General features: G+C 42.3%; 1 protein-coding gene across 3 annotated transcripts in view; it reads right to left on the reverse strand.

Annotated features, from left to right (window-relative positions):
- Positions 1–2,881: 2,881 nt before the first annotated feature.
- Positions 2,882–25,408, reverse strand: part of lrsam1 (leucine rich repeat and sterile alpha motif containing 1) — a 101,820-nt gene continuing 79,293 nt past the window's right edge. For all 3 annotated transcript variants that reach the window (XM_083903187.1, XM_083903188.1, XM_083903186.1), the window contains 13 exons: positions 13,655–13,794; positions 13,535–13,579; positions 11,998–12,068; positions 11,704–11,803; positions 10,556–10,643; positions 10,349–10,423; positions 9,974–10,054; positions 9,572–9,667; positions 8,392–8,490; positions 7,959–8,090; positions 7,660–7,726; positions 7,066–7,271; positions 2,882–4,505 (listed from right to left, as the gene is read on the reverse strand). In XM_083903187.1, coding sequence (XP_083759313.1) covers positions 4,383–4,505; positions 7,066–7,271; positions 7,660–7,726; positions 7,959–8,090; positions 8,392–8,490; positions 9,572–9,667; positions 9,974–10,054; positions 10,349–10,423; positions 10,556–10,643; positions 11,704–11,803; positions 11,998–12,068; positions 13,535–13,579; positions 13,655–13,794 — 1,323 coding nt within the window. In that variant the 3' untranslated portion in view covers positions 2,882–4,382. The remainder of the gene's footprint in view (positions 4,506–7,065; positions 7,272–7,659; positions 7,727–7,958; positions 8,091–8,391; positions 8,491–9,571; positions 9,668–9,973; positions 10,055–10,348; positions 10,424–10,555; positions 10,644–11,703; positions 11,804–11,997; positions 12,069–13,534; positions 13,580–13,654; positions 13,795–25,408) is intronic.

Consider the following 25,408-nt stretch of genomic DNA (forward strand, 5'->3'; position numbering starts at 1 on the left):
AATACCTGATAGTTTGTGGGCAAAACACAAGTATGATGTTGGCCTGATCAGAAACTGTGAACCCGTCATCATCACACCTAAGTCTGATTTTAGACCACAGAAATATCAGTACCCACTCAAACATGACACCATTGAAGCCATAACTCCTGTTTTTAATTCTCTTTTGGAAGCAGGAGTCATTGTGCCATGTCCTGATTCTCCAGTACGAACTCCAATCTTCCCTGTCAAGAAGGTCAGAGATCCTGGTCAACCAACTGAATGGAGGTTTGTACAGGACCTACAAGCAGTAAATGCAGCGGTCCACGCCAGAGCTCCGACGGTACCAAATCCACACACAATTCTATCTCAAGTGGCTCCTAATGCGAACACATTTTTCAGCGTTCCGGTACATCCGGACAGCCAGTATTGGTTTGCCTTTAACTTTAATGGCAAACCATACACATGGACCAGATTGTGCCAAGGCTACACTGAGTCTCCAACAATTTACAATGCCGTGCTTCGTGACAGTTTGGAGCCCTTACAACTTTCTCCTGGCTCTGTTCTCATACAGTACGTCGATGATTTGCGCGCCCTCCAACACCCAATGTCACAATGACTCACTGAAATTACTCAAACATCTTGCGGACGAAGGCCACAGGGTCAGCCTGTCCAAATTACAGTGGGTACGGAAAGAGATCACTTTCCTGGGTCACATCATCTCTGATCAGGGCAAAACCATATCTCCCAAACGCATCGCTGCCATTGTAAATATCCCAAAACCCATCACCAAGAAGCACATGATGTCCTTCCTAGGCATGTGTTCTTACTGCAGGAACTTCATTCCAAATTATTCCACTCGCGAAACTCCACTGAGCACACTCATTCACGGCCAGGGTTTAGCTGCACATGATCGCTTGCAGTGGAACGCAGAGGCTGAAGGCGCCTTGTGGCTCTCAAATTGGCTCTCCAATCACCACCCACTTTGGGTCTCCCTGATCCTACGAAACCTTTCACTCAAACTGTGGACGAACGCTCTGGTTGCATGACTTCTGTCCTTCTGCACACGGCGACAGATTGCGTCCTGTCGGCTACTTCTCTGCTAAACTAGATCCTGAAGCCGCTGGTCTCCCTCGTTGTCTCCGCGCTGTCCGAGCAGCGTAAAAAGCTCTCGTCGCTTCTCGTGACTTTGTAGGGTTCTCCGACGTCACACTACTGGTACCACATCTAGTCTCGCGCATTCTAGAGGATCAGAAGACCTTTCATCTCTCAGCTGCGCGTTTCGGTCGATATCACGCCGCTCTGCTTGACCTCCCGAAAGTGACTGTCAAAAGATGCACTGCCCTTAACCCTGCTTCACTCCTTCCTCTCCCCACAGATGGGGAGGAGCATGACTGTTTGGCTGAACTCCAAGTGTCATGTACACCACGACCTGACTTGTCCGACACACCTTTGCCTAACCCTGAACTTGTTCTCTACGTAGATGGCTCTTTTGCTTCTGGTGCACTGTAAATAATTCTTATTTACAGTGCACCATTTACAGTTTAATGCACTGTAAATAATTCTTATTTACAGTGCATTAATTGGATTAATTATATGTACTATAATCAACACCGTTTCATCAATTACACTCATGACGCTCTCACTGGTATCGCTGAGCAACTTTCTGCCACCTCCCTCATGACATGGCAGAAGAGAATGGTGCTAGACATGCTCCTGGCCGAAAAGGGAGGAGTTTGCGTGATATTTGGTGACGCATGCTGTACATTCATTCCCAATAACACCGCTCCTGACGGCTCAGTCACTCGTGCTCTAGATGGTCTCCGTAGTCTCCGTGAAGAATTGGCAGAAAATTCTGGAGTCGACACCTCCATGTGGGGTTGGTTTGACTCAATGTTTGGCAAATGGAAAGCACTGATCCTCTCCCTACTCACAGGAATCATAGTTGCGGTCGGTATGTTAGCACTATGTGGCTGTTGTATCATTCCGTGCATTAGAGGACTTGAACTTCATTCCATTGACAAATCTGTCTCTCTCCAAATGTAAATCGCTCCCGTCTATAATCCTCCCGACCTGTTTCCCCCTCCTAACTGGATTGATGACTACGAACTCCCCTACCCCGACTCATGACTGCTCGACAATGATTCTGCCCTGTTCCTGACAACAGATGATAATTTTTTGATCTATTTACTCTGATATTCCTTTGCTAAAGCATTTTAAGCTCCTTAATCATATCTTTACTGCCTCTCAAAAATGATTTTAATGTTTTTCTGTTTCAGATTTTGATGTACCATGATTATGATTTTAATGTTTTTCTATTTCAATTTTTGATGATTTGTGAATTCAATGTATTTTGAGGTGTTATTATTTGTATTTCTCACTTCAGCTACGCTATCCATATTAGGTGTCTGTGCCACAAAAACATTAGCTCTTGCAGTTTTCATACATCCTTTAATGATGATGTATTTTGATACCTGTCATGGTTGTAATGCATCTGATGCCCCTGTGATGGTACTGTGTATGATTATTACATTTACATATTATTCTCGATGATTGTATTAACCTAGATGTTAATTTCCTTATTGTTCAATGATGATTTTGATGATTTTTGTGATTGTTCTCTTTTTCCTAGAAGTGATTTTTTTTACTCTTAATTACGTTTTCTCATTTACTCATATGATTTTGTTCTATTTTTTAATGGTGTGTTTTCTCGTTGATAGTTTGGTGATGATTTTTGTTCTGCTGTGATGTATTTATGATGATCTGTGTTTTTCTGGCCTGCATGTATTTTCCATTCAAATTTTTGTTGATCTTACGATCAAAAAGGGAGGAAATGTCATGGAAAATACATTCGCTCATACAAAGACACGTAACACATCATCACATTACTTACATTTGACTCACGTTTAATCACATTTACAATCAGCGCATATACACACTGTATAAATCTTACTCATGCAACTTTAAGTGCACATTCTCTGCCATCTACACAGGAAGCTGTGAACCGCAACTGACAGGAACTCACAGCTCCTAATTCATGTTGCAGTCATTTCACAGAACGCACACACATATATCTTTTCTCCTAAAGTCAGCAGGGCCCCCCACCTTTAACTATAAACCGTTGACAACACAAAGGTCACCAAACAATAGCACACGAACATGCGCTAAGAACACGAGTCTCCTGACGTCCTACACACACACATTCTCATCCTTTAAGAACCTGTAACTCTGCAACCAGTTTAGTCGAACTCTTTTGCAGACCGCTTAGCACTCTGTAAAACTCTGTTTCACTCTGATCAATAAACTCTTCAAAGACAACTTGGAACAACCCTCGAATTTCTTCTTCTCACCTGGGGTCGCACAAAAATTTCCACAACACTATGGAGCTTTGGCCGCTGTCCGTGGTGTTCAAAGGCTGGTTTGTAGGATGAGTGTGTGGTCAGTCGCCTGTAACGTTAGCCTACATGGTGACAACAGCAGTTCTCTCCAGTGGCTCTGCGTGTCCAAGTGTGTGTGCACGTGCGTGCAGTGCGAACGAGAGAGAGAGAGTCTGAAATCACTGATTTTCTCTATGGACTTTGTTGTGAGAGCGTGTGAAACTTCAGTTCCCTGTTGGAAAGGTCTGTCTAACAGTGAGATAAAGACATGAGTGTTCATATTCTTGAGATATCACAGATTTTAGCATGGGACGGTTTAATCAGGTGACCCTTTTAGGTTACACTATGATGAACAAAATAAAAATGGTGTTGGGAAAGTGAATCCTTCAGTGTTTCTAAACATGAAAGTGTTTATTTCAGCCATGTCTTTGTACATACATTACACATTTGAGTCATATATTGTGTTACAGTTATTATGATATAATATTGAGATAGCAAATGTTAGTATTACCAGGGGCGCGCAGCTTAAGATTGGGTGCTTTGGCAGGTTGATCAATTTAAAGTGGATGTCAAGTACAGACAATGAAGAGAAATAAGCATTTACACGAGTTGTGTAAATGAGTACAGACCTGGAGAAAGAAAAGCCTCAGCAACAAGGACATCAAGCGACAACAACAACCAGTAGCACTAACATCTGTGGTTAGACTTACATTTATGTGGGACACATTACTTTGGCTCACACAAAAGAGACAAGAAGGATAACGTCTCAAAAAAGGCACTCGGATTATAATGAAAAAATATAACAGAAGTAGAAGAGGCTTTGAAGCTACGGACAGAATATCATTAAAATTGTATTTAAACTTGTATAAATATACAGCATAAAGCAGTTTACATGAGAAAGTAGCTCTGCTCTTCAAAATCCAGCTGAAAGCTTTTTTTCTCTTTTCTCAAACACAATTAGGTTAGATCACAGCATCTTAATGAACATGCATAAACAAGTGCGTTACTGTAGCAGCAGCACAGCTGTTTCTAGCTGTAGTAGACACGCACACGCTGGGAAATACTGGAGCGACACAAGGGGCAGTTCTGCAGAGCATCGTTGCACACCTGACAGCAGCATACATGACCACAGGGCAGGAAGATGACCTGAGACTGGAGAGGGAACAGTATCAGTCAGCTCACATGTCATTAATATTTAATACAAAAGAAGCAACATATGCATTTTTCGGCAAAATTTTGCAAATATCACATAAAATCCAACCCCCAACATCAAAAGTTGCACTAGTTTCTGAAAATGAAGTGGAGTTTATATAAACACCACTTTGTAGAATGATTAATGTGTTCTGTCATGTGAAGGAAGATCACAGTAATTCACAGTGACAGAGGAATGTTATGAACTATATTGGCTACTGAGGGTGTTGTGTGTGAATTACTTGAAGTTAAGGTAGATTGCGCTCAGTGTTCAAGTTTTAAAAATTGTGGACAGCCTTCAGATTTTGTCCATCATGGTAGAAAAAATCCCATCAATGGCAGAGAATTCACAGTTTACACAACCCCAGGTGGTACCTACCACAAGGACAGGGGATCTGTCCAACATATGTAAAATAATGCATAATGCACAATAATAGTGTGCATCATTAACAACATTAACATCATGGTCATCAGACACTTGAATCAATTTTACGGCCAAAATTAAATAATGATTACAATACAAACACATTGCTTCAAAACAGAGGGAATAACCAGTCACTTTCCACCACCCCAAAATCAGCCAATAAAGTATGCAGTTCAGGGCTCATGTTCCGTGGGGTAAAGAAAAATGTGCGAGTTCAGGAAGTGAATGGATGCTATCAGTGTTAGTGTGTGTTTGTGAGATAAATCTACGGATCAGCAGCATGCAATGGATGACGGCGCAGAATTGGCTGGTACCATTTACAGACAGTTCTGTAAATTAACAAATGGTTGACTGCACTGTGCATCATTTTCAACCTTTCAAGCACCAGCATGGGAGTGTCTTTCCATGTTGATGCATATGGGACAAAATAAATTGTTGATAATCAATAAAGAAATTGTTGACATCAGTTAATGGTCTGTGGTGGTGGTGGTAGTGTCAGCGTTATGGACGACTCTCTTGACAACAGAAGGTGACGGCAATGTGTGAATCGATTGACCCCTCCCACTTGCTCGTGCTAGATTTACTGGGATTTCTTATCCCGTGTTGAATTGGCCATTATTATTACAGACGTCCTGTGGTAAAATGGCATTACTTCACCTACCCATATAAAACTAATCCTGTCAAAATCATGCTTTAGACAACACATGTCAAAATAGTCGATTCTGACAGAATGGGAGTGTCTTTGGACAGACGTGTTTAGTTTTATCAACACAGAAGGCTGCTAGCAGGGAGATCACTCCGTGGTCTCATTCTTTCTTTAGAAAGACCGCCGCTTTAGTTAACTGCTCAAAGGGTGAGAGAGAGAGAAGAGAGTTCTGTCGTGGGGAGTTCATAATCCGTGCTGCGCTGCAGCCAAGTTTTGCTTTTACGCAAAGAGACTCCAGCATTTAATATGTGCTGTTCTGCCGTGTACTCACATCTTGTGGTATACGTGCGGGTATAGACAGGCGCGTGGTAGCCGTAGTTTTTACGACCAGCACGCGCCTGTCTATACCTGTGCGTCATCACAACATCGTTTCGGTGGTTACCGGGGAAAAATAAGGCGTCTTTAGGGCGTCCTGCCTTAAGGTGGGGCGTCTAATTTCCCCAGGACGCCCGGACGCCCTGCTGGCTAAAAGCCTGGTCTGAAATATCGCGGCTGAGGACAGCGTCAGAAAAGAGAGATTTCTATCGGCTTGTTTACAGCAACTAGGAGGTTTTTGACCATAAAAACAAGTTAATGTATGTAAGTAGACCTTCATAACTAACATATGTGCAACAGGACCACTCTATGTGAGCTTTAAGTAATGAAAGTTTGATTTATGATTGTTTAGTTTGTCTCATGATTTTTGGTCCCCTAAAAAGTGGGAGGCACATATAGAAAGTATTATAATTCCAACACTATTCACTTGATTTGGGTGTACTTCCTCAAATTACCCTCAAATCAAAGCTGAAAGTTTGCAGTTAAAGCACAGCTTGTTCGTGACTTTTCATGTGAATTTGATCTTGCCACAACCTCTGAGCACTTTCTCTTAAATAGTCATGGTATTACAGTATAATGTAGTCATCACTGCCTGTACTTCAGCCTCACCACCACCACCACCAGCCCAGCACCCACCTGTTTCCTGTAAGAAGTGTTTTTGTGGAGTTTTTCCCTTACTCATTGTGAGGGTCTGAGGACAGAGGATCTAAGGACATAGAGTGTCACTGCTGTACAGACTGAAAAGCCCTTTGAGACTAATTTTGTTTGTTACTTGACTTGACTGTAGGCACCGATAGGAAGTTTATGATATTGATCACTCCTCATATCTAACGTCATATATTATGTGGGGAGTGACGAGCTCAGAACCTAGATGCCAAACCATGTCTTCCTGCTGTAATCAACATTTTAAACGTCAAGTAAAATGTAGGGATACACTAATGGAATTAACCGTTTGGATAAACCAGTTAAAAATTATAATAAATACACGCACACTCTCTGTATAGTCTGTGAACATATAGGTTGTTTCTACAATAAATAATATAAGATTCAGGTTTTATTGTTTTGAATGTTCTTACCTCAGTCTCCATGCAGACCACACACTCTGAGCTGCCTGGTCCCTCCACAGGACTGGGTGCTGCAGGAGTGACAGGTGTCCCTGGGGTGAGTGGAGGACTGGGGAACTGGGCAGCTGAAGTACTGGGAAGAGGGGGAGGAGAGGACCGAGGTGGAGCTGAGGGTGTGACTTCTTCCACTCCATCCTGCAGAGCAGCCTTAGAAGCTCCTGGAAGAGGACACAGTGGTGCTGTGAAATAAAATAATGCTCTCACCATCCTCCAGATGAGATAAAAAAAATAATTATGTTCCCACCACAACATTGTCCCCATATAGACAGTTAGGAAACACTGCTCTAAAATGCAGAATATGTTTGATCCTGGCTCTCCCAGATACAAAGAAAACATATATCAGTGACAGATAGTCGACTACCTTTTGTAGTTAGTCAAAATATATTGCTACATTGGACCAGTGATACACAACATATCAAGAGGTGTTGCTTTCCTGTAACTCACTGTGGTCACTGACACGTTCTTTGTTTTGCCATATTACCACAGTGTTGCCATATGAACATGATGATTGTGTTGTATTATTTAGTATGTGTGTATTTATTGTACCTTTAGATTGGAAATCTTGTGCCCAGTTCAGAAGAGCTTTCTGGATTCCTACTTCACTGATGCCAAGCTGAAAACAGATAAATGAACATTGCTAATCATTCAGCACACTCAGTATTTGGTAAACCTGCAGTTATTATTATAGTTTTGGCCAATTTTGAGCAGTCATCACAACACTGGCTCACACCACAGGGCACAAATCCAACATAAGAGATGGGTGGGGGTGAGATACTTCAGTTATCTAAGCTAAATAAGCTAAATGAAATTGTCAGGAAAAGTACATGCTGGTGTGGCTCACAAACCTTCTTGAGGTCAGAGGAGCTCATGTGGCGAAGAGTCTCAGCTGTTACTCGATGATGAGCCAGGATGGGCAGGTAATGCTGAGCAGACAGTTTGCACAGCAGGTTGATCAGCTCCTTCTCAACACCTGCTTCCTGAAACAACATAACTGTTATAGGAGAAACTGCTTGTTTCCAACAAGGGCTAAAGGATTTTGGAAGTCAAATTTTGTTGCTGTATAATATGATATGATAATAATAATAATAATTATAAAATTAAATAAAGTAAATTGTTGAACCTTTCTGAGATTGAATATTGTTAACAAAGTATAAACACTGAGTCAGATGAGGTGCATAACAGTTACCCACAACTGTAGCCTTTGCGTTTTGCTAATTGCATTAATTCAAATGATAGTGTTTAGCTGTCCATTAGTGTGCTCTCTGCTCTATACTATACCTGCATGCGCAGAGGCACAGGTTTAGCATCCAGCAGCCTCTGATACTGGATCATCCAGTAATTCTGTTGGCTGGACTCAGACTTCTTCTCCAACTCAGCCTTCAAAACACAAACAACTATTACCGGTCGAATCTAATCCAACCACTCGATCCCTGAATGACAGGGACAGTCATTTACATTTCACTTCAGATGAAGGTACATGCGAATATGAAGATGTGTGTTAGTAACACTTGAACATGTGAAGTAACTGCAGCCAAATGGGTAACTCATGATGTCATGGAGGAAAGCAAGAGAGAAAACACAGAGCTGAAACGGTGACCCTGAGAAACACACAAATCAAAAGACAGACAAGACTCGTGATCAACCTCTATCTTCAACTGAGCCTTAAGACTTTACTTAGAACTATTGAGATCAACAAGTCTCCAAGAGCTACACTCTACACATCACAAGTAGTTGACAATTTTTGCCATTTTATTTTGTCATACTTTATTTTGATCAACATAAAATTTGGTCTGTGACATCTGAAGACGTTTGAAAAGATGTAACAACTTGTGTGTGTGTGATGGCGGGGTGAATTTTAATGAACCACTGTCAAAAACTACACTGCTCAGCTGTACACAGTTTACTCTTCACCAGACGTGTGATTAGAGTCCTCCCTTTAAGACATGTAAACACCAATGTACAGGTGAAGCCACAGCACTATCTAGAGGCACCTGATCAAACTCAAATTCTCAAACAAACCTTGATGATGCTTCATTATGAAAATTCAGTTTTCCATTACAATGCCTTGACATAATAACATATTCCTTCGAGAGACATCCAGAACTCTAGAATATACAGAGCTTTGTCTTTTGGGTAGTCAGTCGGCACCAGAGTCATGGCCATGGCACACCCTGTTACCATACAACATATGTGGGACACGAAGGGGTCTCATTCAGAGAGGTTGTGGATGTCTCACCACTCAGAACTTGCTTATCGTTCAATGTTTCTACCTGTTCACTACCAGGGAGTTCTTCCTCTCCACTGTCTCCATGTGGAGAATGTTGCTTCTCTGTAAATATCACTGCCAAGTACAGTCTGAACTGCCCTGGCCTGAGGTCACCCCTGATAAAGTTTCACTTTAGACATGTAGCCTATAGTGCTGACCACTGAGGCATGACTCAAAGCAACTTTTCCTCACCAGAATCTGCTGCAGCTCCTGCTCTCTCTGGTCCCTCTGCTTCAGCAGCTGCTGCAACAAATCACTCAGAGCTGTGCGCTGCTCCACCAGAACCTCCTGCACACCCATATACACACACACCATCCAACACACTTTCATTAGTACAAGCACAACAACACTATATGTAAAACTAGCCTGCCTCTGAAGTGACTCAAATAATAATTATAATCATCACTCTGTTTAACAAGCAATGTATGCAATAAGCTTTTATTCTGATTATTATCCTTAATAACAATATATTGTTGCTATGGAGCAATGACATGGAAAAAACCAAAATCAAATACTGTCATATAGTAATAAACAAGAAGAAAAAATAAATCAAGTAAATGTAGGAAGAGTGGTAGAGAATACCACGACACCCACCTGCAGGTTCTCAGCATCCAGATTTCGTTTTTTAATTTCCAGTTTAGTCAACTGCTTTAACTCACCCTCTATGATCTTAATCTGTGGCAGTGGAGAAGCAAACATGAAGATGAGAAAAGACAAGAATATTACACCAGGTATTATGTGGCTAATGAAGATTCTGTTTATTAGGACTGAGAGTAAAACTGAATTACATGTGCACAAGCTGCAGAAGAAAGACGGTAAGATGAATGTTAACATCAGGTGTAAATTCATGTGGTGAAGCACTATCGGATCACAGAAAACACATTCTGATGCCAGGTGTAAAGGGGGCCTTAGTCGTGAGATCCAAGGACTGGACCCTGACCCCATCCATTTCCACCCATCTACACATACCTGGTTGCGAATGTAGCCATGTACAGCATCTTTCTGCAGCTGCAATGCCTCAAACGCAGCTTTCTGCATCTCCTCCTATAAAACAATGAGAGGTCATGGCAGGTCAGGAGCCTGGCTGCAGAAACGTCTGTGTCAGAAAGGTCTGTGTCACACCTTTTGAACATTTCTTTAACAATGATGGCCTCAAACATCAAAACTATCACATACCTCCTGCAATATTTGGGCAATGGCTTTAGATTTGTCCAAAGCTTGGAGGGACAGCATTTTGTCACACTTCTTGTCCAAAGTCTCCATACTGTTTTCAAACAAGGGAGGAGGAATCACACACCAGGGTTACAACATATTCCTAATATTAATAGCAGTATTGTCATTATTATTATACTATAATTATTTGATATTGGTATAATTATTTTTTATCAACAATCTCTGCTGCTGTCATTGTAATTAATATTGTAGAATTATAAACTTTCAGAACTGTCTTGTCAACCTATAACTTGATACAATATATCTGCTCCTGATCTCTCTTTTCTGTCTCTACCTCACCTGCCTCTTTCACTTTGTACCTGCTAATGGCCCTTAGCTCTTGGACAACTCTTGTGATTATTCTTTTGACTACTGTGTGAGAAATCTTCCAAGGAGCACCTGCTTGGGTTGCTTCCTAAATACCGACATACTCAGCTAGTTTCTGCACTTTTCATGCCTATTTGCACCTCTTCATGTGCTAAATACATATTCACTGTGTCATTTTACTTTATCACGCATAACTTGATTTATGGACATGCATGTTTCGTATGTGTGGATTACTTGGGTTGTTACTGACATGCTCCATACCTACCTGAACGTTCTACACAACTAGCAAAAACCGGAGTACATTAGCTTCTAAGCTACAGTAGTTTGACTTAAACCTGAGTTTAATTACGCTGTTGCTCTCAAACATTGTTTTTTAACATTGTTATGCATAGTAATAAATAATTACTTAATTCATGTTAGCTTGTTACCTGATGCCAAAAATTAACGTAACGTTAACTGATATGGAGTGAGCGCGGCAAATTCTTGCTTCTTTTATCATTTGCTTGTTCCAGTCGCTCCTCCTAATGACTTGCAACCAAAGATGTCTCCAGTTAGCCTTGAAAGGGGTGCAACTCTGTATCCGGTAAAACTTCAGGCTTTTGTCTTGTTTGTTAAAACGATTAATGCAACCGACAGCACAATAAGACATGTTGTTGTGTTGCTCACAATAGCGCTTTCTGCAACCGACATGCGCAGTTGAAAGAAAGTGACACGCGCGTGACGTAGGCTGCCAAGGGGTTTATATATAAAGCTCATGCAGGTGTGTGTTTGTGTGTGTGATTAACCTCCTGCAAGCCTCAGAGACCAGGCTCTGTCTGCGACTGTCACTGGCTTCCTGGAGAAGGTTCATAGCACAGCTGTATGACAACATGGCCTGCATAGCCCCTTCAAATACACAGAGAGGGGAGAGAGGTGGATTAAAATTTGGAGGACAAAGCAATAAGTGAAGGAAGAATGGTGAGTTATTACAGTAAAGTCTACATGCAGTGAGACAGAGAATAACAAAACAATAGTAAAAGCAGAGTTTGGTCATGATTGGATTTTGAATATAAAACTATCATATTGCTCAAACTACTCACCTGCCACCTCCCTTTCCCTCAGTGAATTAGCTTCTTCCTGTGTGATGGCAGTCAGATGCTCCATAGAGATCCTGTAGTGTGAGAGTCAATAGTATCTTTATCGTAACGGTTTTCTGACTTTTACAGTAAAAGAACATGCTGGGAAAGTGAGGACACTCAGTCAGTCTACATTTTCTGACACTTTCATAGGACTTTTTAACCCATTAAGGCCTGAAGCGCCTGGAAAAAATGCCTCTAAAACCTGAGGTTCAATGCCTACTGAATGACTGATTTCTCAGCCCATGTAGCAGATATTAACACAATTCAAACATTATTTGAGAGCTTACACCTGTGGCTTTCCGTGGACACTCACTCTCCTAATTTCAAAAATACTATTTTTTAAAGTATGGTCGCGACTCAAACATGCAGTAAGACAGCCTTTTCCAGATGGAAACTGAAGTTTGTAAAGCGCTATTGGATAGTGTTTTCAGCTCATGGGGACAGGAGCTCCAGGTCAGCTGATGCTCTTTAAACCTACTGAGGGAGGCCATGTGCTGTGACATAAAAATGCTATTTTTCTCTTTGTACATCGGAGTGAGTATGCCATCTAACAGTTTGAAACATATTCCATGGACTTAAGCAGCCATATATTTTATAAGATAAGCCTTTTAAGTGGCTAAATTCAGTTTTTCCTTGTGTCCCTTTTTCTGACACAGTGTTTTACTGTGGGATGTTGCCTTGCAGTAATTGTCCACACCAAGATTGAGATTGAGCTGTGGCAGGGGAACCAGTCTCCAATCCACCCCTGTTAACTACACAAAGATCCCCAAGGAGATTTGGGCTAGTTTGGATCTGATTAACTGTTCACAGACACACCATTAAAGATTACGTTGCCAAACACAGTTCCTGTGTTTTCGTATTTGTTCCCTCTTTAAGACCTTTTCTGGCATAAACGGTGACCAGGTCAGGACCAGTAGTCCTCATGACTAGTGAGGTCATCTTTTGGCTAACTTCCTGTCTGTTGCTGCCCTGAGCATTGGCCTCCAATGACAATGACATGTCAATTACTTAAGGCTGTAAACAGAGCCCAGAGGAGGTGCAGAAAGGTTGTTCTCCGTCTCAGATCACGGGTCAAATCTAATCTAATTTACATTGTAAAGGTGTCACCATATAATGCCACCTACTGTACCTTCAAATATTTGATGATTTTTTATAATTAGTTAGTTAGTTAAGTTATGTTGAGTTCCTTGACTTATTGTTCCTCATGGGGAAATATGTTTATTCCACATATTCAAAAACCATGCTCTGAAATAAAGGTCTTCTAATGTATGAGAAGCCAAAGTCAGCTCAGTTCATTTACAGCATCGAATTTGGCATTGTGTTTTTGTTATTCATGCCCTGGAAAACATTTTGTGTATCTTAAATGGAAAGTGCTCTATAAACAGACTTGGTCTGATAAGTGGAAAACAATTGCATCAGTGCATGTACTAAAGTGTTTCATACTGTATCCCTGCTATTATCGATCATGAAGTTATGACCCTGGGATCTGTCCACTCACCGTTCCTCCTCCATGGCTTGAAGAAACTCGGTGCTCTTTTTCTGCCTGAAAAAATATGCATCCATGAATGCACACTCCCTCCATTTATAACCACACGCAGATAATTGTTTCACTCCCTACCGTTGGTTATCCATCAGCATGTTGCTTATGCGGCTGCTGATGTTGTCTTCAGCCTGTCGGACCTTCTCCAGCAACAGAAGCCTATCGGCCTCCTGAGCCCTCTGCTGCTGGCTGACTCCATGCTCAAGGCGCATGTTCTCCTACACAAGACAGATTACAAATGCTTATGTGGCTGAAATCAACATGCATTTTTAATCGAAGTGAACACATGAGGTGAATTTCATGAAGTGTATCACTAAGGAAGTTCAGAGCGAGGCAGCGAGCACAAATCAATGGAAACTACCATTCCACAATAGGCTGTAAAACAAAAGAATTATGATTATTAGAAAAAATAAAGGCATTTAGTTGGATTACCAACTACATTATGTATAATAATTCCATGTTCTCAGCCACTTTTTCTTACATATAAAATAGGAGGAACTCTGCAATTGCTTTTCAGGTTCTTTAAATATGTGTCTAAATATTTATTTTCAAATGAAACTGAAAGGTTCCATCCCCCAACACCTTTGCAGTCAAGCTGCAGCTTCTAGCAGCTGGAAAATCAAAAAGCTGGCTATGTGGTTACAATCAATTATGTGCTGTTACTGCAGTGATACAGAATTATTCATGTCCACATTTGCAGAGTTGTCCACTAATGGCTAAAACCCCTCCCATAGTTATCCCCTTACTGACATTATAGTTTTTATTTTAGCAGAAAGCAAAAGCTAGACTGTAGCTTTGCAACAGTGAAAAAAGCAAAGCCAATGGCATATTTGCTAAGAAACTATCATGTGTGTCTGAAAGAATTAGAAAAAATTGCTGAAAACGAAATGATACATCAACGATATTCCTTGGATTGAACATGGTCAAAATGACAGCTGTGACCATTCTAGGTTTAAAAAAAAACAACAAACAAACCAAATAAACAAAAACATACAGAGGCCGCATGGTGAACCTCAAAAAGTGCTTTAGAAAAGGAAACCCGTTCCACAGGCATGGAACTACATAATCTTAAGTCCGTAAAAAAGAATGTGCTTATCCACCAAGAAAAAGTTCTTCGCTAAATTTCCAGACGATTCTTCTAGCGACGTTGTTTTTTACTGAACTAGTCCTTTCGCGGCGTAATAAGATCTTGGGCAAAAGTAGAGCAACGGCTCGTCACGTGATCGTTCTACACCAATTAGCTGGCTGCATTTTGTCAACCGGCCGCTGTGGTTACTGATATCAGAGCAAATGGATTCTAAACAGTGCTTGTATGCTTGTTTAATGTCATGTTTGTCATACGTATTTAATACCTCACTATGTCCGATGTATTTGCGTATAGGGAGTGTTTGTGAGAGGTTTTACTATCTGTGGCTGGCGTAAAGTCAGTGTTTACAAGCACTATGCCATTGTCACTTGGCTGATGCTAGTCCTATTTCGCGTTTAACTTCAGTGTCTCTCAATATGCCATCGAGATGAATTCATCTTAATCCACCTCCCTGAGGACTGAGCAGACCTGAGTTGAGGGCCACTGGACAGAGACCACCTGAGATGTGAAACATCTGTTGCTGCCCCGTCAGATATCCACCGGGCAGCTTTTTTTGCTCTGTCGTTCTCTATGGACAACATGGCAAGTCCACTTAGTCTTTCCTGTCCCACTGTGCTCCTCAAGTGATTTTTAATTATTTTTAACTTGGAGAACGAGCGCTCAGAGGTTGCAACAGTGACGGGAAGAGTCAAAAATAAAAGGAGAGCAGTGCAAACTTCACTGAATGTCAAAGTTACTGCTGGGCGGTTGACAAGGAGCATTTTTGCCAGATCCGCAACAGACTTTTGCTTTGTTATTTGGTCCCTGAAAGTGGTTCTGAAACAAAGCAGCTGGCCAGGGAAGCTGGGGGCGATGTCCCGACTGTAGTGCTCACTAAGCCGCCAGGCAGCTTGGTGTAACTCCTTATCTACTGCTTGCAGCAGTGTGTTGGGGTGAATTGCCTCAAACATATTCACAGTTCCTTTTAAGCTGGTGAATCTGTGGGACAGTTGCTGGATGACAATATCAAGACAGGCTGTCTTCAGAAAGTTCATCAAAGAAGAGTAGATGCTTTCAAAATATCCGCGTCCTTGGCTTGCAGTAACTGTGAGGCAGCGTTTATACACTCAAAAATCTTGGTTTGCATGTTGACCAAAAATATCAAAGAAAATTTGAGCGCACCTGCTTCACTACGCTCCTCTTTTTTGCAACTGGTCAGGGATATTTTTATGAGGGCTTTTATAATGTCTCCATATCTGTGCCTTAACGCAAAAAGCGTATCATGTCGAGATGACCAGCGAATAGGACAGAGGCGTTTTAATGTGACAGTTCTGCTCTCTGGCGTCATTAACTCACTGAGGAGCGCCCATCGTTTGATACTGTGACCAAAAAGTTGTACAGGTTCTCTACAGTGTCATAGAACATCTTTTTAACAGCAAGGTTGGGGTTTTGAGCAGCGCAATGAACACAAGGGGCTCCCTTTCTGTTATTCTTGCCTGTACGCCTGAATACGCACCACTCATATTCACGGCCCCATCATAGCCCTGTCTGCGGTATTTTGACAGATCTATTCCATTTTTCTCTACAGAGCCGAGGATTTGGTTTTCAAGCTCTGACACTGATGAGCCCACAGTCGCTTCAAACCCAAAAACACTTGATCTGTATATCTGTTGCAATATCCATGTCATTCTTAACAACAGTTACATAACGGTACACCTGGCTCAGCTGGTCTATCTTTGACGCATCTTGCGTTGTGTCCATGATAATCGAATAAAACGGGGCTTTGTTTATTTCATTAATTATGTCAGCTTTCACACGTTCAGACAGGATGTAAATAATCTCAGCTTGAATCTGGTGACTTAGGTATTTCACTGACCCTTCTGGTCGGTTGATTAGCTCTTTCAAAACAGGGTCGTAGCGAGCTAATAACTCGATTATTGACAAAAAGTTCCCAGCATTTCCCTGACCTAGAATTTCTCTGTGCCCCCTGAATGCCAGGTTGCATGAAGCCAGAGTAAGAGTAACATTTACAATGCGCTCCAGGACCTGTCTCCAAAACAAGGCTGCATTACGCACAGTCCTCTCCATTGCAGCGTCTATTGTGCTGTTGAGTTTCCACTGCTCGTAGACTATGCATGCACCGAGATGTATTTGCGTGGATTCATGCTTCTCAACTTTGGCAGCAAGATGTTTCCAGTCTCTTATTCCGCTTACCCATGCATTGTTGTAATACGGGGCATTTCGGTTGGCAAAAAGCCAGCAAGGCTCACAGAAACAGCAGTCTAATTTGGGGGAATAGCACATCCAGCTGCGGGGAAATTTCATCCTAACTTTAGTGGTAGAGGTGTAATAACGTTCCGAAAAACACCGATTGTCATTATCAGTGGGAAATGGACCTGTGGGTCCACACGCTCGCATCATAACCACATGTTTCTTTGTTTACGTTTGGTGTTCGTTATTGTGATTTTACTGTTGAATGCGGAGCATACGCTGCAATGCTGCGCTCCGCAGGTATCCTCCCCTGCTGTGAACGAGCAGAGAGATCACGTGGTGAGATGATGGCTGGCCTGGCGTTGCCTACGTCAAGTCTGTATGTGTGTTTTTACTGCCATTGACTTACACGCGATGCTGTTTTCAGTCACAGAACACGCTGGGATCGAACCACCCTCTGTGTCTGCACGCAAGATCAATCGTGTACTCCCGCTTTCTCTCTCGCTCATTCACGAACTCTCTTTCATTCATGAATGAAAGGTCTCACAGGCGCCATCTTGAGTCGAACACGCGCTCCTACAGCCATGCTGTCGCATGTTCAGTCTAAGATCAGCAGCCTGATGTAAATGTGTTTTGGCGCCATCTTTGGTGGAGGCGTGCGTTACAGTCACAGCTACTGCGCATGTTCCACTATGTTGGTGTCAAAAGGGGGAGTGACTATCAACGCGTCACTCCCTTCTCTTATCTTATCTCTTCTTGTTCACACACACACACACACACACACACACACACACACACACACACACACACACACACACACACACACACACACACACACACACACACACACACACACACACACACACACACACACACACACACACACACACACACTGGTGTTTATGTTGTACATAGTTTGTGTGATTTTAGCTTTAGCAAGTAGGATTTATTGATTCAAAGTACCAAATTATCATTTATGCTTTAATGTTCATTGACTTAGATCATTCCATTAGCCTTGGATATTTAATGTTGGTGAATCAAATTGTCTAATTGATTCTTGTTATTTGATTTAATAAATTCTTACTTTTGTTCACTTAAAGGAACGCTCTGTGTCTTTTGTACATGAATGTTGTGACAAACGGTGGTTGCGAGGGTCAGTGCTCGGATTCATACCTTCAATACTGTTCAATTTGGATATCTTTGATATAGTCAATAACAGTGATTATTTAGACTGATTTTGAAACGCATAGATTGATTGTCTTTTCCCTGATTTCAGGGTGGTGCCCCGATCTAAAGTTAATTAATTATTAAAACGAATTAATTAATGTTTATTACTATTATTTTTATCAATCAAATTATTGCCACTATTGTTGAACCACAACATAATGGTGCCCCCTGCAAGGGTTTTAAAGAAAATTAATAACAAAATTAATTATTAAAAATAATTAATCATTTGTATTAATATTTTCTGACCAGTTACAAGTTGAATCATCACATAATGGTGCCCCGTGTGAGGCTTTTAAAGAAAATTAATAACAAAATTAATTATTAAAAATAATTAATAATTTGTATTAATATTTTCTGACCAGTTACAAGTTGAATCACAACATAATGGTGCCCCGTGTGAGGCTCTCAAATATACCAACTTTGTCACAACTGTACATGTACAAAACACCAGATACCTTGTTGTTAAATTTGAACTGAATTCTTGGAGTTCTAACTCACTGAATTGCTGAATTTGACAGAGTGGTTAACTAAACCTTCCTGATGGTGTATTGCTACTGCTAAGCGTGTGTTATTGTGTGTTAGCGTTTGTTAGCATGGGTCACCGAACCATGTCAACGGAGACTGTCTTTGAAGATTTGACGCTAACTATGTGCTAAGTGATTTTGATTTGATCTCTTATCCGCCCCGTTAGCAGCTGTAGCTTCAAGGCATCTCTGGTGAGTCACAGGTGGACACTTCCCTGTGCACAGCCAAGCCACGAGCGCTGCAGCTAATGTTTTTTTTGGCTAGGTCTAGCTTCCCCTGCGCCTAGTTAAGGTCACAAGAACTGTGACATCTAGCGAGTCACGGGAGAAAATTCCCCTGTGCACAGCCCAGCTACAGAGAGCTGTTGTTGTTTATTTATTTAGGCTAGGCTTAGCTTCTCCTGCGCCTAGTCCAGTCACAAGAACTGTGACATCTAGAGAGTCACGGGGGGGCATTTCCCTGTGCACAGACCAGCTGCAAAGAGCTGGGACTGTCTATTTATTTATTTATTCAGGCCAGGATGACTTTCCCTGCGTCCTGCTAGTGGGTCACGGGATGATTTTCCCCGTGCATAATTCCCACCTTCGTACCTGCAGAAGAGGATGTGACATACCCTCATATTGCTGTCCCTGTCATGAGTCGTTGGACTATGCATCATACAGCCACAGAGCCACAGAGCCGCTCTACGAAGCGCCTGCCCTGTCTCTCTCCCTAAAGATATTTATTCTCCCCCACCTTAGCCGTTTGCCTAAAAGGACATGCAGCAGGTGGAAGCCTCTCACCTAGCTTCCCTATAACGTCATTGGTGTTTATTGCTTGTCACGGACAAGCAATGATTTGATTTATTGTGGGCATGTTATGCCAGTGGCTGTAGCATTTACCAAATGATCAGCCCAAACCAGAAGAGCAAGGGAAGTATGTTTAACAGCAGAAACCTGAAGTTGCTACAACAGAAGTAGAGGCCTGGATCCAACAGTGTGTGTGGCTTCCTTGCCAGACATGCGCGGTTAAAGCTAAAGTTAAACTCCGCCTCACTCAACCACAAAGCTGGACTATGTCAGTGAGAAGAGACGCGGAAGACACTTGGGCCTCCTCTTAACCTACAGTTACTAGCACTTCAACCCTTTCTTCTTCTATCTTTTCCAGGGGAACCCATTCCCCATGGCAACGTGCATAACTAAACCATCTTCGTGGTCGTAAGGGGGATGTACTCACCTTGCACTTCTTGAGTCTGTGCTTTCCGCACAGATTCTTTGCACATCAGTGAGGACCTCGTCAATGGCTTCTCTGTTCGTGACTGCCAAACTTGTCACATCTTAGCTCAGGTAACTCCACCTTAGTCTTCGATCCAGTGAGCATTTTGGTCAAGTTACAAATAACAAAATGGCTACCAAGAAACCAGACGCTCCTCACTGATCCATGCTTCTTGCTCAGAGCCTATTCCTGGCCCTGAATTATTTGTTCTGTAATTGTTTGTTTGTCCAACTATCTTTCCTCTTGAGCCATAAGCCGTTTCCCACATCCGAAAGGGGGGTAGAAGATTCCAGCAACATTGTTGGAGCTTTCTCTCTCCAGGTGTTGGAAAGGTCAACACACATGTGCAACTGAAACACCTCCTCACATTTCACAACGAGGATCCCTCACTATACCTGACCCTGAACCTGTGCACCTAAACTAAAGATATTCATTGGGTTTGCCCCAGTAGCCAATTATCTGCAGAGTCTCAGAACTTCTGCATCTGAGTAAAGGTGCCAGGGCATGTCTGTGTAGAAACCAGGCATTAAGACTCAGGTAAAGTGGGCGGTGTCCTGATAGCGTGACCGGCATGACACAGCTGCTAAGGTGAACCTGCCAAAATAGATTGTTCTTTTTTCTCTTAAATGGTCCCCCCAGGAACCACTGTGCATGTAAAGACCTAGGCCTCCACTCACCTTGACGCCAGTCGACAGGACTGGGAGATTAAGGTCATGGACCCCCTTTTAACGGTCACATCACAGCAAACACCACCCTCTAGGCAGCAACCTATTGCAGAGGGAGCTAAATGGTGAAGTTCAGTCCCAAAAAGTACTGAACTTATTGGCTTGATCACCTGAACAGGCCTGTTCTAGAGACAATCTAGCTTACTGCCTTGGCCTTCTCCTTAGCTGCTGGGCCATCACGGCTCTCATTGCACATTTCATTTACAGATTACATACATCCAAACAACAGACAAGGCTGGACTCTTTTGGCTGGTGCACAGCGCCCACCAAAACAATCTGGAAACATGTTTACCACTAACCCCATCGAGGTTAAGCCAACCTCACACTTTTCTGTCCCATCTGCTTGCAGTCCCTTCCGCCGAGCACCTATTCCCTCTCTAGGTGCCCCTCGTCGACCAACAGCAAGAACTCCAGAACTGTGTGATTGTGCATGTTTTCACTGTTGCTAGGTGTATGTATTAGCTAGCTTAGTTCAAGACATCTGCCCAGATGCGCCTCAAGGTTGCCCAGACACAACCCGCTTACTGTTTAAGCTCTGAACTGTTAACCTGAACTTTTAACCTTTGGACTGTGAACTGTGCCCACTCCCAACTCCAGGAACTGATGGACTTGTGTCTTTTCCAAGACACCTGGAACATGGACTGTGCCACTGAGAAACCAGGCTGTTGACAGCCTTGAACGCTGGCAGGCCACACTGGCATATAGGCCCTTTGGTTGCTCTGAACACTGCAACCAGCATCCCAGTCTTCAGACCAAAAGGGGGACTGTTGGGCCCTAACAGTATGGCTGAAATCTATTGTTCTCTGACTAAGGCCTGTATGCAGGATTCGAAGCCTGACTGTGAGTTAACAAAGCCTGCAGGCTCCATTTTGTAACACCACATGGGGTTTATGACCAGAGAGCCCCCCAGGAGGGGGCAGAATCCTTTAAGTCTCATTGGCCGTCTCTGTTTTATGATCCCCCGACTGATAAAACATATAAATTGGAAGACAGAACTTTCTTCCCTCTCTTGTTCCATCGCTCTTGCCTGCTGCACTGGTTCCTGCTCGGGGGCCCCTGGCCCTGGGGCCCCGCGGCTCCAGCCATGCCCTCCGACATGCGACACTCCCATGCAGCACGAACTATGCGCCTTTTGAGAAAGCCGTCCGCATCTCCGCCGGCGCATCGCTCCATACCTGACGCCCGCTCTGCTTCCACTCAGAGCCAACGAGGATCAACAGCTGTCCGCTGTGAGCCAAATAACAGCCCGTCCACACTCCACGGTTCCAACAAACTGAACCGAATTCATGGACTGACCACAAAACCTGAGATTCGCTTACAGTAATAGGCAAATGTGTTCTGGGCAGAGTTAGGTTATATTTCTGTGTTTGTTAATTTTTCTTTGTGTTGAACGTGTTGGACTGCGCATCCACACGCTCGCATCATAACCACATGTTTCTTTGTTTACGTTTGGTGTTCGTTATTGTGATTTTACTGTTGAATGCGGAGCATACGCTGCAACGATGCGCTCCGCAGGTATCCTCCCCTGCTGTGAACGAGCAGAGAGATCACGTGGTGAGATGATGGCTGTTTAAACCTTTCGAATCACAGACTGGCCTGGCGTTGCCTACGTCAAGTCTGTATGTGTGTTTTTACTGCCATTGACTTACACGCGATGCTGTTTTCAGTCACAGAACACGCTAGGCTCGAACCACCCTCTGTGTCTGCACGCAAGATCAATCGTGTACTCCCGCTTTTTCTCTCGCTCATTAACTAACTCTCTTTCATTCATGAATAAACGGTCTCACAGGCGCCATCTTGAGTCGAACACGCGCTCCTACAGCCATGCTGTCGCATGTTCGGTCTAAGATCAGCAGCCTGATGTTAATGTGTTTTGGCGCCATCTTTGGTGGAGGCGTGCGTTACAGTCACAGCTACTGCGCATGTTCCACTATGTTGGTGTCAAAAGGGGGAGTGACTATCAACGCGTCACTCCCTTCTCTTATCTTATCTCTTCTTGTTCACACACACACACACACACACACACACACACACACACACACACACACACACACACACACACACACACACACACACACACACACACACACACACACACACACACACACACACACACACTGGTGTTTATGTTGTACATAGTTTGTGTGATTTTAGCTTTAGCAAGTAGGATTTATTGATTCAAAGTACCAAATTATCATTTATGCTTTAATGTTCATTGACTTAGATCATTCCATTAGCCTTGGATATTTAATGTTGGTGAATCAAATTGTCTAATTGATTCTTGTTATTTGATTTAATAAATTCTTACTTTTGTTCACTTAAAGGAACGCTCTGTGTCTTTTGTACATGAATGTTGTGACAAACGGTGGTTGCGAGGGTCAGTGCTCGGATTCATACCTTCAATACTGTTCAATTGGGATATATTTGATATAGTCAATAACAGTGATTATTTAGACTGATTTTGAAACGCATAGATTGATTGTCTTTTCCCTGATTTCAGGGTGGTGCCCCGATCTAAAGTTAATTAATTATTAAAACGAATTAATTAATGTTTATTACTATTATTTTTATCAATCAAATTATTGCCACTATTGTTGAACCACAACATAATGGTGCCCCGTGCAAGGGTTTTAAAGAAAATTAATAACAAAATTAATTATTAAAAATAATTAATCATTTGTATTAATATTTTCTGACCAGTTACAAGTTGAATCACAACAGTTACATTTGGCAACAGAAAAAAATTGCAACACCCGCATTATGTAGTAACAACCACAATATGTGATAACGTATTACGTAATGCGGCAAAATTTATTACTTATTGCATTTAGGAAGTTTATTACATGATGCGGCAGATTATTACATAATGCCGTGCACATTTATTACATCATTACATAATGAGGTGTTATTTCATAATGTGTTGTTACACACCTTCTTATATTTGTAACTTAATCACTTTATATCAACCCAATAGACCGCTCCGCTCCCTGAATTCACGTCTACTGGTTATTCCAAAAATAAATAAAAGAAGAATCGGTGGTAGAACATTTAGCTACCAGGATCCTCTCCTGTGGAACCAACTCCCACTTTCAGTCAGAAAGTCTGATTCTGTCTCCGCCTTTAAGGTGAGACTGAAAACTCACCTCTTTAGCATAGCCTATAGTTAAAACTAGATCAGGTATGTCCTGATTAGAATAGTCTATCTTATGCTGCCATAGGCTTAGACTGCTGGGGGAATTTCCCATCATGCACTTGAATGGGCACACAGACTTTGCACGAGCCACACTTTCTCTACCCCGTCCTCGATTTCTCAACCCTCACCACTTATCCGATATCCCCCCACGACATGTAGCCCATGAATCCACATGTGGCTACAGGCTGCGACAAACCCAGTGATCCAGATGGATCCTGGCATTTAAAGACTTTTTACTTTTTATTCTTTGTAATTGTTTATTGAAGGTTTTGGTTAACATCTACTGCACGTCTGTCCGTCCTTGGAGTGGATCCCTCACCTGTGGTTCTTCCCTAAGGTTTCTACCTTTTTCCCCTGTTATAAGGGTTTTTTCCCTGGTTCTTTTTCCTTACCCTGGTCGAAGGTCTAAGGACAGAGGATGTTACCAACCCTGTGAAGTCCCGTGAAACTATGTTTTGTAAACTGTGGGCTGTACAAATAAAGATTGATTGATTGAGATTGACTCCATGTGTGTTTTGTAGTTTTCACTAAATAACCTATTTAGCCTATAACCTTTAACCTAATAATGTTAGGGTTAAACCTAAGCTTAAAAGATAAACATATTTACCAAAACATTTTATTTCAACCGTTATCAATGTGCAAAAAATGGTTAAAATGGCAATTCAAAAACCTAAAATTTAAAGTTCAACGCGTACCATAATCTGAGAGCGCAGGGAGCCTGGACAGCAGGATCACCTTTTAGTGCACAGCTTCCTCAACCTCCTTGGTCGTGAACTTTACGTGTTTGTGACACTAAAACTTAAATTGTTGTTGAGGTGCGCAGGTGTCGATTGTCGATCGCTCTGTCCACAAAAAAGTCCCATCCCTATGTCAACGGTCCCCAACCTTTTTTGCGCCACAGACCAGTTTAATGCCAGACAATAATTTCACGGACCGGCCTTTAAGGTGTGGAGGATAAATACAACAAATACGACCAACAACTGTGGTATTTGGTAAATATAATAATAAACGTGAATCCACTGTGTACTTGTATGTAACTTTATTAGCAGCAACATAACAAGAATACGTCCTCTCTGCCCCCGAACTCTCTGATCGATATGGTAACGCTTAAACATGCATTCAAAATAAGATACACCAAAAAACAAATATAAAGTTAACGAAAAATATAACTCACCATAACGCCAAATCAATGAGAACCCTGAGCTTGTTTCTCTGCAACGAGACGGTCCCATCTAGGGGTAATGGGAGACAATGACACCCGAAGTGTGTTGCTTATGTCCAGTCTACTCCGTTATTTTGTTTTGGTTGCTGTGACTGCAGAAAACACCGCTTCACAAAGATATGATGTCGGAAATGGCAACAGGGTTTTCAGTGCTGTTGTGGCAATCTCAGGGTATTCTGCTATGATTTTTTCCAGAATACCGGCAGAGTTGATGTCTAGAACATACTTTTAAGGCCGCCGTCATTTGTGATCTCCAGCAGTTGATCTTCTTCTTGCACAGACATGCTGGATTCGCCTGGTTTATTGACAAATGGGTCGCGGGTCCATTCCTTGTCAGTTCATGGGTCTTTTGTGGCTGGGAAGTAGTGCTCAAACTCTTTTAAAAGCAAAGACAGGCGACCGTGCACCA

This window comes from Microchirus variegatus, assembly GCF_963457635.1.
Source record: "Microchirus variegatus genome assembly, chromosome: 16".
NCBI lineage: Eukaryota > Metazoa > Chordata > Actinopteri > Pleuronectiformes > Soleidae > Microchirus > Microchirus variegatus.